At 43.8% G+C, this 15,441-nt stretch overlaps 1 protein-coding gene across 1 annotated transcript; it reads left to right on the forward strand.

The window, feature by feature from the left end:
* The first annotated feature begins 1,233 nt into the window (after positions 1-1,233).
* On the forward strand, positions 1,234-15,023 carry znf277 (zinc finger protein 277). The gene is made up of 12 exons (XM_053318904.1): positions 1,234-1,261; positions 2,652-2,871; positions 4,101-4,189; positions 4,978-5,060; positions 5,856-5,947; positions 6,617-6,727; positions 8,370-8,502; positions 11,221-11,288; positions 11,383-11,479; positions 12,169-12,211; positions 12,315-12,489; positions 14,534-15,023. The coding sequence occupies exons 1-12, from the start codon at positions 1,234-1,236 to the stop codon at positions 14,733-14,735; spliced, it is 1,341 nt and encodes a 446-aa protein (XP_053174879.1). The 3' UTR covers positions 14,736-15,023.
* Positions 15,024-15,441: the final 418 nt, after the last annotated feature.

The following is a 15,441-nucleotide window of genomic DNA, read 5'->3' on the forward strand; positions in this document are numbered from 1 at the left end:
TGATGAAATGCTTGAAGGCCAAACATTTCCTTCAGTTAAATAAAAGCAAAAACACAAAGTTACCTGATGCCTTAAATCTAGATTTCAGCTTTTTTTTTTTTTACGTTAAAATCTGAGCGTTTTTCTACAAAAATAAAGATTTTTCTTTATTTTGGTAACCTGAGAGACAGTTTAAAACTCTTTGTCACCTCCATCCTTTCCTTCCTTCCTTCCTTTCTTCCTTCCTTCCTTCTTTCTTTGCTCCCTTCCTTCTTTCCTTCCTTCTTTCCTCCCTCCCTCCCTCCTTACTCCCTTCCTTCCTTCCCTTCCTTCCTTTCCTCCCTCCTTACTCTTTTCCTTCCTTCCTTCCTTCCTTCCTTCATCCTCTCAGATCCTCTCATCCTCTCATCCTCCATTCAGTTTCTCCTCCCTCTCTGTAAAACATTCACATTCAAAATCAAACGGTCCAGTCAGTTTATTTATAGAGCACATTTAAAAGCAACACAAGATGACCAAAGTGCTTTGCAGACACTGAGAAATACAATGAATAAACCCTAAAAGCACAGCAGCATTGCACAGAGAACAAATAACTAATAGAGAGTAAAATAAAAGCAACGTGTAGCTATCCAAAAAGGGTTACAGAGCTTTTTCTATCACTGAGGAACAGTTTGCCCCTCACTGTTCGATCTTCCTCATCTATCAGCACTTTTAAACCCCAGCTAAAGATCCTCCTTTAGGCTGCAGAATCACATTTGAGCTCCCTTAATTTTTAATAGTGTGATAAATTATTAACATTGACTCTTACAGTTACTTATTTTATTAAGTTGTCTTTATTTAACCATATTTTATTTTTTTTCTGTAGAGCAGAGCACTTTGGTCAACTACTGTTACTTTTTAATTATGCTCTATGAATAAATTTGATTTATCTCTTCTAATAACAATAACAAGCAACTTTAACACATATTTATCTTATATCAGTGTGTTTCATCTAAATAAATACCTTTTAATAGTATTTTATAGGCTACAAGCAGCTCTGTAAATATGTTTTTATTTTACTCTTCTTTTAAAAACAGCCATTTAATCGCTTTAATCAAGCGTCAGCCTTTAAAGCTGTAATTTACTGTTGTCTTTCCAACACGTGAACGCACCGTATCACATGTGCGTTTACCAGCAGACCCTGAAGGCAGCACGGGGGTCATTTCCTCGCTTCTGATTGGTCCGTTGACCGCTGTTATGACCACGTGGTGCAGGAAGATGGCTGCCCGTGACGGGAGTAAAGACGGTACGGTGAAGTTTTTAAACGTTTAATTTGACTTAATGAAGTTGTTTTGTTCTCTGAGATGGTTTTTACACATGGGGATAGACTAACGAGTCTGTGTCCGATATTAGAACCGACTGTCAGCTCTTTTATTTGTAACATTAGGAGCTAAACAGATAGTAGCTAGCCGGCTAAGCTAATAGGCTAACTGCATGAGTCTGATTGTAGCTTCTTAAATGTGAATATTTTCGTGTTGTTTTAAATCCTCTGTGACAGTAAAGTGAATATTTTGGTTTTGGATTGTTTTTCAGGACAAGATAAGACATATTATTAAGACTCAATATCCTCCTTATATCCAGCTGATAGTATAAATACAAATATTATGATGTATTTTTACTCTTATAATAAATTCCAACATTAAGATTAAAAGCTTTTCAGTTGAGGACGTGATTTACCTTAAAGGAGCTCTTCACCTCATCCTCCTCCTCCTCCAACTCCTCCTCTTGCTCATTCCCCTCCTCTTCCACCACCATCTCCTCCTCCTCTTCCTCTCTCCCTCTTCCTTCTAACCTTCCTCTTTCTCCCCCTTCTCTTCTTCCTCTTCCTCTTTCTCCTCCTCCTCAGATCACACTGTATAATATGTGTGTGTAACCTCAGCTCTCTCTCTCTGTGTGTGTGTGTGTGTGTGTCTTATTTAACCTCAGCTCTGTGTGTGTGTTTGTGTGTATAATGTGTGTGTCTTATTTAACCTCAGCTCTCTGTGTGTGTGTGTGTGTGTGTGTGTGTGTGTGTGTGTGTGTTATTTAACCTCAGCTCTGTGTGTGTGTGTGTGTGTGTGTGTGTGTGTGTGTGTGTGTGTGTGTGTGTATAATGTGTGTGTGTTATTTAACCTCAGCTCTCGGTGTGTGTGTGTGTGTGTGTGTTATTTAACCTCAGCTCTGTGTGTGTGTGTGTGTGTGTGTGTATAATGTGTGTGTCTTATTTAACCTCAGCTCTCTCTCTGTGTGTGTGTATAATGTGTGTGTGTGTGTGTGTGTGTGTCTTATATAACCTCAGCTCTCTCTGTGTGTGTGTGTGTATAATGTGTGTGTGTGTGTGTGTGTGTGTGTGTGTCTTATATAACCTCAGCTCTCTCTCTGTGTGTGTGTGTATAATATGTGTGTGTGCGTGTGTGTGTGTGTGTATAATATGTGCGTGTGTATAATATGTGTATGTGTGTGTGTGTGTGTGTGTGTGTGTCTTATATAGCCTCAGCTCTCTCTCTCTGTGTGTGTGTGTGTCTTATATAGCCTCAGCTCTCTCTCTGTGTGTGTGTGTGTGTATGTGTGTTATAATAACCTGAGTACTCTGTGTGTGTGTGTGTGTGTGTGTTATAATAACCTGAGTACTCTCTGTGTGTGTGTGTGTGTCTCAGGTGAGGACAGCATCCTGGAGCCGTTGTGTTTTCCAGAGCCGTCAGCTGATGATGATCCCGGCGTTCCCAGTGTGCAGCAGCGTTCCAGTGAGGAGCTGCTGGTGTGTCTGTTCTGCTCTGAGTCTGTTCCTCTGAACAACAAAGACCTTCTCCTCAAACATCTGCTGCTGCAGCACAAGCTCGTCATCGCTGACGTCAAACTCATCGCAGACCTGCCAAAGTAAAGAAAGTTGTTTTATTAAAGAGCTGCAAAATAGAAAGAATCTGAATTTAAGACTTTAAATTAATAAAATAAAACACAGAACAGAGAAAGATAGAAGAAAAAGAGAAATATATTAATTTACTGAGTTAATCTTTTCATTTTATAGATGCAGAAAACTTACTTACTTTCTTTCTTTCCTTCTTTCCTCCTCTCCCTCCTCCTTCTTGTTCTTTCCTCCTCCTACTTTTTCTTTTCTTTTACCTTCTTTCTTTGTTTCTGTTTCCTCCTCTTCCTTTCCTCATCTCCCTCCCTTTTCTTTCTTTTTTTTCTTACCTCATCTTCCTCCTCCCTTTTCTTTCTTTCTTTCTTTCTTTGTTTCTCACCTCATCTCCCTCCTTCTTGTTCTTTCCTCCTCCTACTTTTTCTTTTTCCCCGTCTTTCTTTGTTTCTGTTTCCTCCTCTTCCTCCCCTTTCTTTCTTACCTCATCTTCCTCCTTCTTGTTCTTTCTTCCTCCTCCCTTTTTCTTTTTCTTTCTTTCTTTCTTTCTTCCTGTCTGTCTTCATCTCCCTCCCTTTTCTTTCTTTCTTCCTTCCTTCCTTTCTTTCTTTCTTACCTCATCTCCCTCCTTCTTGTTCTTTCTTCCTCCTTTTCTTTCTCTTGCCTTTCTTTGTTTCCTCATCTTCCTCCTCCTCCTCTTTCTTTCTTTCTTTTTCATATAGTTTTTCTATATTGTTGTCATTATTTATATTTTTTATCTAAATGTATCTCAGTCAAATTTAAACAAACTAACAAAATAAGTTAGTTTTACACATGTAGATCAATATAAAACATCATTTCCATTTCAATTTAGTTTTTATTTGATGTTATGTTGTCCATTTTCCAAGAGATATATGTGTATTGGTTTGAACAGTATAACTCAGCTCTATGAACTCAGGTGTAACTTTTACTTAAATGATCTCTTAACTTTTCTCTAGTAGTTCTGCTAGTAATCATATGAGCCTCACAGTTATTATTATTATTATTATTATATTAACTCTTTCTCTGCTAGTAATCATATATGAGCTGCACAGTTTGACTTCAGATAAACTGTATATTGATTATCGGATGTTAAGTATCACAGTATATAATCATTTCTCTGACAGTAAAGCAGCCTGTTGATGTTGAGTTAAATCTTCTCTGTCATGTTTACCTGTGAGCTCTGATGATGCTGTGATGATGCGTTTCCTGTCCTCCGCTCCTCCGTCAGGTACTTGCTGTACTGGAGAGGCAGATTCTTGGAGCAGCCCGTCACAGATTTCTGCAGCGTCATCAAGACAAACTCCACCGGCCCCATCGGTGAGTCGAGTCCAGAGCTGCAAACAACCATCGTTTCATTATTAACTTTATATTGATACATGAATCACCTTCTTCTATAAACATCTATAAACAGAAAAAAGGCCTGTTGTAATATCATAGAGCTCACAATAAATATATATTAGGACCAAAAGGAAGAAAAAAAGAACCATCAGATATTTGGCATTTTTGCTTAAAACACTTCCAAAATAATTAATTATTAAAAGTGATGCTGATGATGTATCTTTAACCCTCCTGTTGTCGTGAAGGGAGGAAAGGAAGGAAGGAAGGAGGTAGGGAGGGAGGGAGGAAAGAAGGAAGGAAGGAAGGAGGGAAGAAGGGAGGAAGGAAGGAAGGAAGGAAGGAAGGAGGGAGGGAGGAAGGAAAGAAGGAAGGAAGGAAGGTAGGTAAGAAAGAGGGAGGAAGGAAGGACAGAAGGAAGGAAGGAAGGAAAGAAAGGGAGATGGAGGAAAGAAGGAAGGAAGGAAAGAAAGAAGGACAGAGACAGAGGAAAGAAGGAAGGAAGGACGGAAGGAAGGAAGGAACAGTCAAAACAGATGGGGTCAATTTGACCCTGGAATACGACAAGAAGGTTAAGCAGTTCAGAGGGAAGTGGATGCTGCAAATTATTAGAAAACATGAAATCCACACAAAATAATAGAAACTTTACAGTGATAATGAATCTGTGATGTGATGATAATGTATAAAAGCATCCTTGACTTCATCCTGTAAACAGTGTAAATATCTTAAAGTCCGTCTCAGCTCATTTAAAGCTCGTCTCGTTCCTGCAGAGAAACAGGAGGACTACTTCCTGCTGTGTGACGTTCTTCCAGAAGACCGAATCCTCCGAGAGAAGCTGCAGCAGAAACGACTGGTGAGGATTTAAAAAGAGGAGGAGAAGAAGAAACACAAATAAGACATTCATTAAAACCAAAGATTTAATCTCCTCCTCCTCCTTCTTCTTCTCCTCCTACTTCTCCTCCTCATCCTCCTCCTACTTCTCCTCCTCCTCCTCCTCCTACTTCTCCTCCTCCTACTTCTCCTCCTTCTCCTCCTCCTACTTCTCCTCCTCATCCTCCTCCTCCTACTTCTCCTCCTCATCCTCCTCCTACTTCTCCTCCTTCTCCTCCTCATCCTCCTCGTACTTCTCCTCCTCATCCTCCTTCTCCTCCTCATGCTCCTCCTTCTCCTTCTACTTTTTCTTCTCATCCTCCTCCTTCTCCTTCTCCTCCTCCTCCTCCTCGTCCTTCTCCTTCTCCTTCTTCTCCTCCTCCTCCTCCTCCTTCTCCTTCTTCTCCTCCTCTCTGTAATCATTCCTGAAGGAGGACTGTGGATTTAGTCCTCCATCACTTCATGTTCATCTGAGCTCCTGACTGTTTGTCATACATTATATTCCAGTCAAAGTCCAGTGTTGCTCTTCTTCTGTGGTGTTTGTCTCCAGTGCTGCTCTTCTTCTGTGGTGTTTCTCTCCAGTGTTGCTCTTCTTCTGTGGTGTTTGTCTCCAGTGCTGCTCTTCTTCTGTGGTGTTTCTCTCCAGTGTTGCTTCTCTCCAGTGCTGCTCTTCTTCTGTGGTGTTTGTCTCCAGTGCTGCTCTTCTTCTGTGGTGTTTCTCTGACAGCGTTGCTCTTCTTCTGTGGTGTTTCTCTGACAGCGTTGCTCTTCCTTACAGGAGGAAGTGTTGGAGCAGCAGCAGAAGGAGAGAGATGACAGCAGCTTCCATCGTCTCTGCATGTTCTGCAGTGATGAGTTCTCCGGAAACAGGTTCTCTACTCTCAGAACTCCCTCCTCCTTCCATACTAAGTTCCTCACTTCCTTCCTTCATTTCTTCCTTCCTCCCGCCCTTCTTCTCTACTTACTTCCTTCCTCTTTTCCTCCCTCCTTTCCTTCCTTCCTTTCCTTCTCTACTTCTCTCCTTACTCCTTTCCTTCCTCCTTCACTTCCTTCTTTCCTTCCTCCCTTCCTCCTCTACTTACTTCCTTCCTCTTTTCCTCCCTCCTTCCTTCCTTCCTTCTGTCCTTCCTTCCTCCCTTCTCCTCTTCCTTCCTTCCTTCCTCTTTTCCTCCCTTCTTAATCCCTTCCTCTCTTCCTTCCTCTTTTCCTCCCTTCTTAATCCCTTCCTCTCTTCCTTCTTCTTCACTTCCTTCCTTCCTTCCTTCCTTCCTCCTTTCCTTCCTTCTCTCCTTAGTTCTGTCCTCTTTCCCCCCTCTCCTCCCTCCCTCCTTACTCCTTTCCTTCTTTCCTTCCTTGCTCCTGTCCTTCCTTCCTTCCTTCCTTCCTTCCTTCCTTCACTTCCTTCATTCCTTCTTCGTCACTTCCTTCCCTCCCTCCTTCCTTCTTTCCTTCCTTCCTTCCTCATTCCTTGACCTGAGGACATCAGGAGGGTTAAACCACTCACCTCTACAGTCTTAACTCGTCTTGTTGTGTCTTCAGGTCGTCTCTGTTGAACCACATGGCCAGAGAACATTCCTTCAGCATCGGCCTGCCGGACAACATCGTCTACTGCGACGACTTCCTCGACACTCTGCAGAGCAAACTGGACAAGTAAGAACCAACACAGAGGCAATAAAAAAATAAAATAAAAGTTTAACCCCAATTTAGTTGATTTCAGATTTAAACTTGCCTGAAATCCTTTAAAGTGAATTTTTGAGTTGAATTTAATGAGAACAAGCTCGTCCTCCTTCAAGCATGAAATGAGAGTTCATATTCATTAACTGCTGCTGAGCTTCAACACTTGGTATCATATCATTTGTGTCAGTAAACATGCACCTCATCATCAGAGTTATAATTAAGTCACATAATAAAAGACACACACACACACACACACACACACACACACACACACACACACACACACACACACACACACACACACACACACACACACACACACACACACACACACACACAATACACACCTTGTTAGATTCAGCTCAACTTTCTCTGAACTTCTTCTAATCATCAGGTTTAGAGTTTTCTTCACTATCAAAGTAACTCAGTGATCGTTTTCTGTGTGTTAATTAACCCTGCTGTTGTCCTCAGGTCAAGGAAGGAGGAAGGAGGGAAAGGAGGGAGGGGAGGGAGGGAAGGAAAGAAGGAAAGGAGAGAAGAAAGGGAAGGAAGGAAGGAAAGAAGGAAGGAAGGGAGTAAGGAGGGAGGAAAAGAGGAACAAAGGAAGGAAGGAAAGGAGTAAGGAGGGAGGGAAAAGAGGACTAAAGGAAGTAGAGGAGGGAGGAAGGAAGGAAGTGAGGAAGGAAGGAAGGGAGTGCGTCGGGAAGAAAAGAGGAAGGACGTAATTAGGAGAGGGAAGGAAGGAAGGAAGGAGAGAAGAAAGGGAAGGAAGGGAGTAAGGAGGGAGGAAAAGAGGAAAGAAGTAAGGTGAGAAGGAAGGGAGTGAGGAAAGGAAGGAAGGAACAAAGGAAGGAAGTGAAGGAGGAAGGAAGGAAAGAAGGAAGGGAGTAAGTAGGGAAGAAAAGAGGAAGGAAGTAAGTAGAGGAGGAAGGGAGGAATGAAGGAAGGAAGTGAAGAAGAAGGAAGGAAGGAAGTGAGTAAGGAGGGAGGAAGGAAGAAAGTAGAGGAGGAAGGGAGGAACAAAAGAAGGAAGGAGGAAAGAAGTAATTAGAGGAGGAAGAAAGCAAGTAAGGAACAAAGTATGGAAGGAGGAGGGAGCAAAGAAAGAGGGAAGGAGGGAGGAAAAGAGGAAAGAAGTAAGGCGAGAAGGGAGGGGAGTGAGGAAAGGAAGGAAGGAACAAAGGAAGGAAGTGAAGGAGGAAGGAAGGAAAGAAGGAAGGGAGTAAGTAGGGAAGAAAAGAGGAAGGAAGGAAGTAGTGGAGGAAGGGAGGAACGAAGGAAGGAAGTGAAGAAGAAGGAAGGAAGTGAGTAAGGAGGGAGGAAGAGGAAGGAAGTAGAGGAGGAAGGGAGGAACAAAGGAAGGAAGGAAAGGAAGGAGGAAAGAAGTAATTAGAGGAGGAAGAAAGCAAGTAAGGAACAAAGTATGGAAGGAGGAGGGAGCAAAGAAAGAGGGAAGGAGGGAGGAAGGAAGGAAGGACAGACGGAAGGAAAGAAGGAAGTGATGGACATTTTGAATCAGCAGTTTGTGAGTTGAAATGTTTGTTATGTTTCAGTCTGCAGTGTGTAAGGAGGGAGGGAGGAAGGAATATTTTATGTGTTATATGTTATATTTCAGTCTGCAGTGTTTGTACTGTGAGAAAACGTTCAGAGATAAAACGACGCTGAAGGATCACATGAGGAAGAAAGCTCACCGCCGCATCAACGCCAACAACCACGACTACGACCGATTCTACGTCATCAACTACCTGGTACAAAAAATACACCTTCAGACTCAACCTGAACCACTTCCTTCCTTCTTCCTTCCATCCTCCCTCCTTTCCTTCCTTTTCATCCTTCCCTTCCTCCTTTCCTTCCATTCTCCCTCCTTTCCTTCCTTTTCTTCCCTTCCTTCCTTCCTCTTTTCTTTCCATCCTCCCTTCTTTCCTTCCTTTTCTTCCCTCCCTTCTTCCCTTCCTTTCTCTTTTCTTTCCTTCCATCCTCCCTCCTTCCTTTTCTTCCCTTCCTTCTTCCCTTCCTTTCTCTTTTCCTTCCTTCCATCCTCCCTCCTTTCCTTCCTTTTCTTCCTTCCCTTCCTCCTTTCCTTCCATCCTCCCTCCTTTCCTTCCTTTTCTTCCCTTCCTTCCTTCCTCTTTTCTTTCCATCCTCCCTTCTTTCCTTCCTTTTCTTCCCTTCCTTCCTCTTTTCTTTCCATCCTCCCTCCTTCCTTCTTCCCTTCCTTTCTCTTTTCTTTCCTTCCATCCTCCCTCCTTTCCTTCCTTTTCTTCCCTTCCTTCCTTCCTTCCTTCCTTCCTCTTTTCCTTCCATCCTCCCTTCTTTCCTTCCTTTTCTTCCCTTCCTTCCTTCCTTCCTCTTTTCCTTCCATCCTCCCTTCTTTCCTTCCTTTTCTTCCCTTACTTCTTTCCTTCCATCCTCCCTCCTTTTCTTCCCTTCCTTCCTCCCTCCTTTCCTTCCTTTTCTTCCCTTACTTCTTTCCTTCCATCCTCCCTCCTTTTCTTCCCTTCCTTTCTCTTTTCCTTCCTTCCATCCTCCCTCCTTTCCTTCCTTCCTCTTTTCCTTCCATCCTCCCTTCTTTCCTTCCTTTTCTTCCCTTACTTCTTTCCTTCCATCCTCCCTCCTTCCTTCTTCCCTTCCTTTCTCTTTTCTTTCCTTCCATCCTCCCTCCTTTCCTTCCTTTTCTTCCCTTCCTTCCTTCCTTCCTTCCTTCCTCTTTTCCTTCCATCCTCCCTTCTTTCCTTCCTTTTCTTCCCTTCCTTCCTTCCTTCCTCTTTTCCTTCCATCCTCCCCTTACTTCTTTCCTTCCATCCTCCCTCCTTTTCTTCCCTTCCTTCCTCCCGTCCTCCTTTCCTTCCATCCTCCTTCCTTTCCTTCCTTTTCTTCCCTTCCTTCCTTCCTCTTTTCTTTCCATCCTCCCTCCTTCCTTTTCTTCCCATCCTTCTTCCCTTCCTTTCTCTTTTCTTTCCTTCCATCCTCCCTCCTTTCCTTCCTTCTTCTTCCCTTCCTTCCTTCCTTCCTCTTTTCCTTCCGTCCTCCCTTCTTTCCTTCCTTTTCTTCCCTTACTTCTTTCCTTCCATCCTCCCTCCTTTTCTTCCCTTCCTTCCTCCCGTCCTTCTTTCCTTCCTTCCTCTTTTCCTTCCTTCCATCCTCCCTCCTTTCCTTCCTTTTCTTCCCTTCCTTCCTTCCTTCCTTCCTTCCTCTTTTCCTTCCATCCTCCCTTCTTTCCTTCCTTTTCTTCCCTTATTTCTTTCCTTCCATCCTCCCTTCTTCCCTTCCTTTCTCTTTTCCTTCCTTCCATCCTCCCTCCTTTCCTTCCTTTTCTTCCTTCCCTTTCTCCTTTCCTTCCATCCTCCCTCCTTTCCTTCCTTTTCTTCCTTTCCTTCCTTCCTCTTTTCTTTCCATCCATCCTCCCTCCTTTCCTTCCTTTTCTTCCCTTCCTTCCATCCTCCCTTCTTTCCTTCCTTTTCTTCCCTTCCTTTCTCTTTTCCTTCCTTCCATCCTCCCTCCTTTCCTTCCTTTTCTTCCCTTCCTTCCTTCCTTCCTCTTTTCCTTCCATCCTCCCTTCTTTCCTTCCTTTTCTTTCCTTCCATCCTCCCTCCTTTTCTTCCCTTCCTTCCTCCCGTCCTTCTTTCCTTCCTTCCTCTTTTCCTTCCATCCTCCCTCCTTTCCTTCCTTCCTTCCTTCTTCCTTCCATCCTTCCTCCCTCCCATCTGTCCTTCCTTCTTTCCTTCCTCCCTTCCTTCTTTCGTCCTTCCTTCCATCCTTCCTAACTAAATTTTAAAGTTCTTTGTCTCCTGGTTGATGGACATCTCTTGTATGAATCTATATCTATAAAGTTTATTATTATAATTATAAAGTGTCAGCCAGTCATATCTGAGCTTCTCTCCTTTATTCTCTCAGCCAGTAGAGGGAGACAAAAGCTCTAAAAAAAAGGAAGAAAGTAAGTGTAGGGGAAGGAAGGAAAGGAGTAAGGAGGGAGGAAAAGAGGAAGAAGGAAGGAAGTGAGGAAGAAAGTTGAGGAGGAAGGGAGGAAGGAAGGAAAGGAGTAAGTACTACTTCTTCCTCCTTTTCTTCCTTCCTTCCTTCCTTTCGTTCTGTCCGTCTTTCCTTCCTGCCTTCCTTCCTTCCTTTCCTTTCCTTCTGTCCATCTTTCCTTACTTCCTTCCTATTTTCCTTTATCTGGCCTTCCTTTCTTCCATATAAGACAGGAAAGTGTTCCTGTCTTATTTTCCTTCCATCCATCCTTCCTTCCTCTCTTTCTTCCTTCCCTCTTTCCCTCCTGTCTTATTTTCCTTTTCTTCTGTCCATCTTTCCTTCCTGCCTTCCTACCTTCCTTTCCTTTCCTTCTGTCCATCTTTCCTTCCTTCGTTCCGTCCTTCTTTCCTTCCTTTCCTTCTTTCCTTCCTTCCAGACGAGGGAGACAAAAGCTGTTTTAAATATCCGTCTCTGTCTCTCTGTCTCTCTGTCTACAGGAGCTGGGGAAGACCTGGGAGGAAGTGCAGAGCGAGGACGACAGAGAGCTGGTGGACGAAGAAGACGAGTAAGTATCTTCATCACAAACAAAAAGAGTTAGTTTAGTTTAAAGTGACTCCGTTTATTATTCTTAACTCTTCTCAAACCGGTATCGTCTGCAGTGATTGGTCGGACTGGCAGGCTCATCCCGTCTCTGCTGTGTGTTTGTTCTGTGATCATCAGTCTGAGACCATGGAGCAGATCTACACACACATGAAGGTACTACACACACACACACACACACACACACACACACACATGAAGGTACTACACACACACACACACACACGAAGGTACTACACACACACATGAAGGTACTACACACACACACACACACACACACACACACACACACACACACACACACACACACACACACACACACACACACACACACACACACACACACACACACACACACACACACACATGAAGGTACTACACACACACACAGGTTCTCCCTCCCCCCCCTTTCCTTCCTTCTTCTTCCCTTCCTCTTTTCCTCCCTCCCACCCTTCCATCCTCCCTCCCTCCCATCCTCCCTCCCTCCCTTCCATCCTCCCTCCCTCCCTCCTTTCATCCTCCATCCCTTCCATCTTCCCTTCCTCTCTCCCTTCCATCCATCCTTCCTTCCTTCTTCCCTTCCATCCTTCCTTCTTCCTCCCTTCCTCCTTTCCTTCCTTCTCCCTCCCTTCTTCCTTCCAACCTTCCTCCCTCCCCCCTCCCTTCCTTCCTTCTTCCTCCCTCCCTCCCTCCTTTCCTTCCTTCCATCCTTCCTCCCTCCTTTCCTTCCTCTCTTCCTTCCTTGACTCAAAGACAACAGGAGGGTTAACAAGCAAATTATTTTAATTATTTTTAATCTATTTTTACTTTTTTTTTAAATCATTGTTCATCTTGTTTTTTCTCAGGAAACTCATGACTTTGATCTCCATAAGTTGAGGATGGAACTCAGTGAGTAAAACCACATTATAAAATAAACACAGTAAATTAAAGTATTAAACTGTAGACTGTTTTATATGATATGGATTGATACATACTGCGTCTCTCTCCTCAGATCTCAGGTTCTACCAGCAGGTCAAACTGGTGAACTACATCCGGCGGCAGATCCATCAGAGCCGTTGCTATGGCTGCCAGGAGAAGTTCGACTCCAGAGCCGACGTCCTGCGTCACATCGTGGCCGAAGATCACACCATGAAGCTGCCGGAGATTTCAACCTGGGACCAACCGCAGTGAGTCCAGCTGCTGTGTTTGTTTTACTGCTAACTGGTTTATTTTTATATTCTGTGATTTCCAGTTAAACTCCTTATTTATCTTCTACTGGTCCTTTATGCAGCCGCTCAGTTCAGCCTCTGTCTATTAACAGGCCGTTTTAGCTCCTGTCTCTGTAAAAGGTCAGAGGCTACATCAATATATTTTTGTATAGGAGCAGGATTTCACTTCTTTTTCTCCTTCTTTACTCAATATATAACCACCTTAAATAAATCTGTACATGTTGGAGCTCATTCATCAGCTCTGAAATATGACTACAGACAAGAACAGCACATAGAAAAACCTTAGCAACAACCTTACTGGGGATTTCCACCGGGTCCGTCAGCGGCGCGGAACGGCTGTGCTACGGTTTAGCTCCGTCCTCTGCCCGGCGTCGACTCACACCGGGAGCGTTACAGCAGCGGAGCGGAGCATGCTCTGGTAGAGAAAGCTGCCTTTTAAAATGACGTTGCACTGTTAATACAGTAATTACGGCAGCCCAATCAAATCTGAAAGAGTGCCTTTAGCCTACCGTAATTACTGTAGTAGCTAGTCTACCGTAATTACTGTAGTAGCTAGTCTACCGTAATTACTGTAGTAGCAGCACAACTAAACAGCTCGATTTTGTTAACTTGCTCAATTTTGGTTGATTTGGTAATTTTCTTTGATTTTTGTGCTTACCCCATGTGTCAGTAGCTACGTAGCTAGATTGAATCTTTATCTGTCTGTTTTATTCCTGTTTGTTGCTGAAATACGATCGGGAGGCTGCACGGGTTGTTTTATTTTGAAAGATGGAAGTTTTATTATGCCGATTCAGTGTCTGACTTCCTGTCTGGTGCAATCTGCTCTGTTGAGCTTGTCGCGAGTTGGAAACGGCTCCGTCAAAAATACAAATGCTACCTATTGATAGCGCTGCGGCTGCTGAAACGTTCCCGGTGGAAACACTCTCATTGATTATAGTGTTACCGATCAGCTCCGGTGACCGCGGCGCAGCTGTAACGCACCGCTGCCGGACTCAGTGGAAATTGGGCTTTAGCAACCAAGCTACAGAACAGACGGTGCGGCAAGGTAGAAAAACAAAGTGTGCAGGGCTGGTTGAAGCCCTGACTTTTGACTTGCAGGGAGCATTTTTATTTAGCGTCAGCATGTTCACCTCTCGTTTAGGAAATTTGGACCATGTTTATATCATAAAATAAATAAGGATGGCAAAATGGTGTTTTTGGGTGGGAAGCCTGTGAGGGATGAAGTCATTGCAGCACATTGCTGTCTGTCAGTCACTTGTCATACCTAACCCTACCACTAGAGGACGCCAGTGTCAGAAATCTTACACTTACAAACTTTTATTTGAAGTTTTTGACAAAAGCATGATGGGAAATGTAGTTCCAAAACTCAGACCATTATTACCTCACATGTAGAGGTAAGAAAAAAAGACAATATAATAATAATAAAAAGACAAAATCAATTTTTTCTTTGTCTTGTATGATATGAACATTTCTATATTTGACATTAGTAAGACTCAGAATGTATATAATACATATTAAAAGAAATAAATGTGTGCACACCTGAGTAGTGGCAGGTGTGTAGGAGGAAAGAGTAATCACACAATGAAAAATTATATAATACATCATAAAAACAACTAAAACTAAAGAGAAAAGTAGATGATCTTCCTTCTCCTTCCTTCCTCTTTTTCTTCCTTCTACCTCCCTTCCATCCTTCCTCCCTCCTTTCCTTCCTTCCTCCTACCTTCCATGCTCCCTGCCTTCCTTCCTCCTTCCATCCTCCTCCCTTCCTTCCTCCTTCCATCCTCCCTCCTTTCCTTCCTTCAATCCTCCCTTCTTTCCTTCCTTCCATCCTCCCTTCCATCCTTCCTTCCTCCCTCTTTTCCTTCTATCCTCCCTCCTTTCCTTCCTTCTTCCTCCCTTCCATCCATCCTCCCTCCTTTCCTGCCTGGTTAAGACTAAAAGCTTAAAATCAGAACAGTGTGAGTTTCTAAGTGAACCTCTGACCTCCATCATCTCTCCTCAGATATTACTTCCCCACGTACGAGAACGACGCCCTCCTGTGCACGCTATCCGACAGCGACGACGACGGTGACGACGGCCGAAGCCACGAGCCGAATCACGGAGAGGAAATCCCCGTGATCGCCGAGGACATCTCCAACCTCCGAGCTCTCAGACAGACGAGCGTTCTCAACCAGCTGCTGAAGAACAAAGGATCCTGCAGCTGAGACACAGCGGGGACTTCTCTGATTTCTGGACAGATCAGTAAACCTTCGGAGAGCACTTATGGACAGGAAGGTTACCCCACGGTGACAAACTAAATCATGCAGCCTGAGCGTGCACTTTAAAAGCCAGCAGAAGACTTTTCCATCTTTCCCTCCTAACGTCGTCTAACAAAGGCTTAAAATCTACATATGTACACAAAAACATCGACTAGCTAAATCCCTGAGCTGTGACATCACACTGAAGATTTAAAGAGCAAACATCCTCCTTTCCTTCCTTCTTTCTTTCTATCCTTCCTTCTTCCTCCTTTCCTCCCTTCTTCTTCTTCCTCCTTTCCTTCCTTCTTCTTCTTCCTCCTTTCCTTCCTTCTTCTTCTTCCTCATTGTCTTCCTTCTTCCTCCTTTCTTTCCTTCTTCTTCCCTTCCATCCTTTCCTTCTTCCTCCCTTCCATCCTTCCTTCCTTCTTCCTCCCTTCCATCCTTCTCCCTCCCTCCCTCCCTCCCTCCCTCCCTCCCTCCCTCCCTCCCTCCCTTCCATCCATCCTCCCTTCCTTCCTTCCTCCCTTCCATCTTTCCTTCCTTCTTCCTCCCTCCCTTCCATCCTACCTTCTTTCCATCCTTCCTTCTCCCTCCCTCCTTCTTCCTCCCATCCTTCCTTCTCCCTCCCTTCCATCCTTCCTCCCTCCCCCCTCCCTTCCTTTCATCCTTCCTC

The sequence above is a fragment of the Scomber japonicus genome, chromosome 5, assembly GCF_027409825.1.
Source record: "Scomber japonicus isolate fScoJap1 chromosome 5, fScoJap1.pri, whole genome shotgun sequence".
NCBI lineage: Eukaryota > Metazoa > Chordata > Actinopteri > Scombriformes > Scombridae > Scomber > Scomber japonicus.

Bases quoted from the DNA above. Each gene is read 5' to 3' on its own strand.
- znf277 (XM_053318904.1), top strand. From the start codon at position 1,234: ATGGCTGCCCGTGACGGGAGTAAAGACG. The intron at 12,212-12,314 runs GTGAGTAAAACC...CTCTCTCCTCAG, and splicing joins TAAGTTGAGGATGGAACTCA to ATCTCAGGTTCTACCAGCAG. The intron at 12,490-14,533 runs GTGAGTCCAGCT...ATCTCTCCTCAG, and splicing joins TCAACCTGGGACCAACCGCA to ATATTACTTCCCCACGTACG.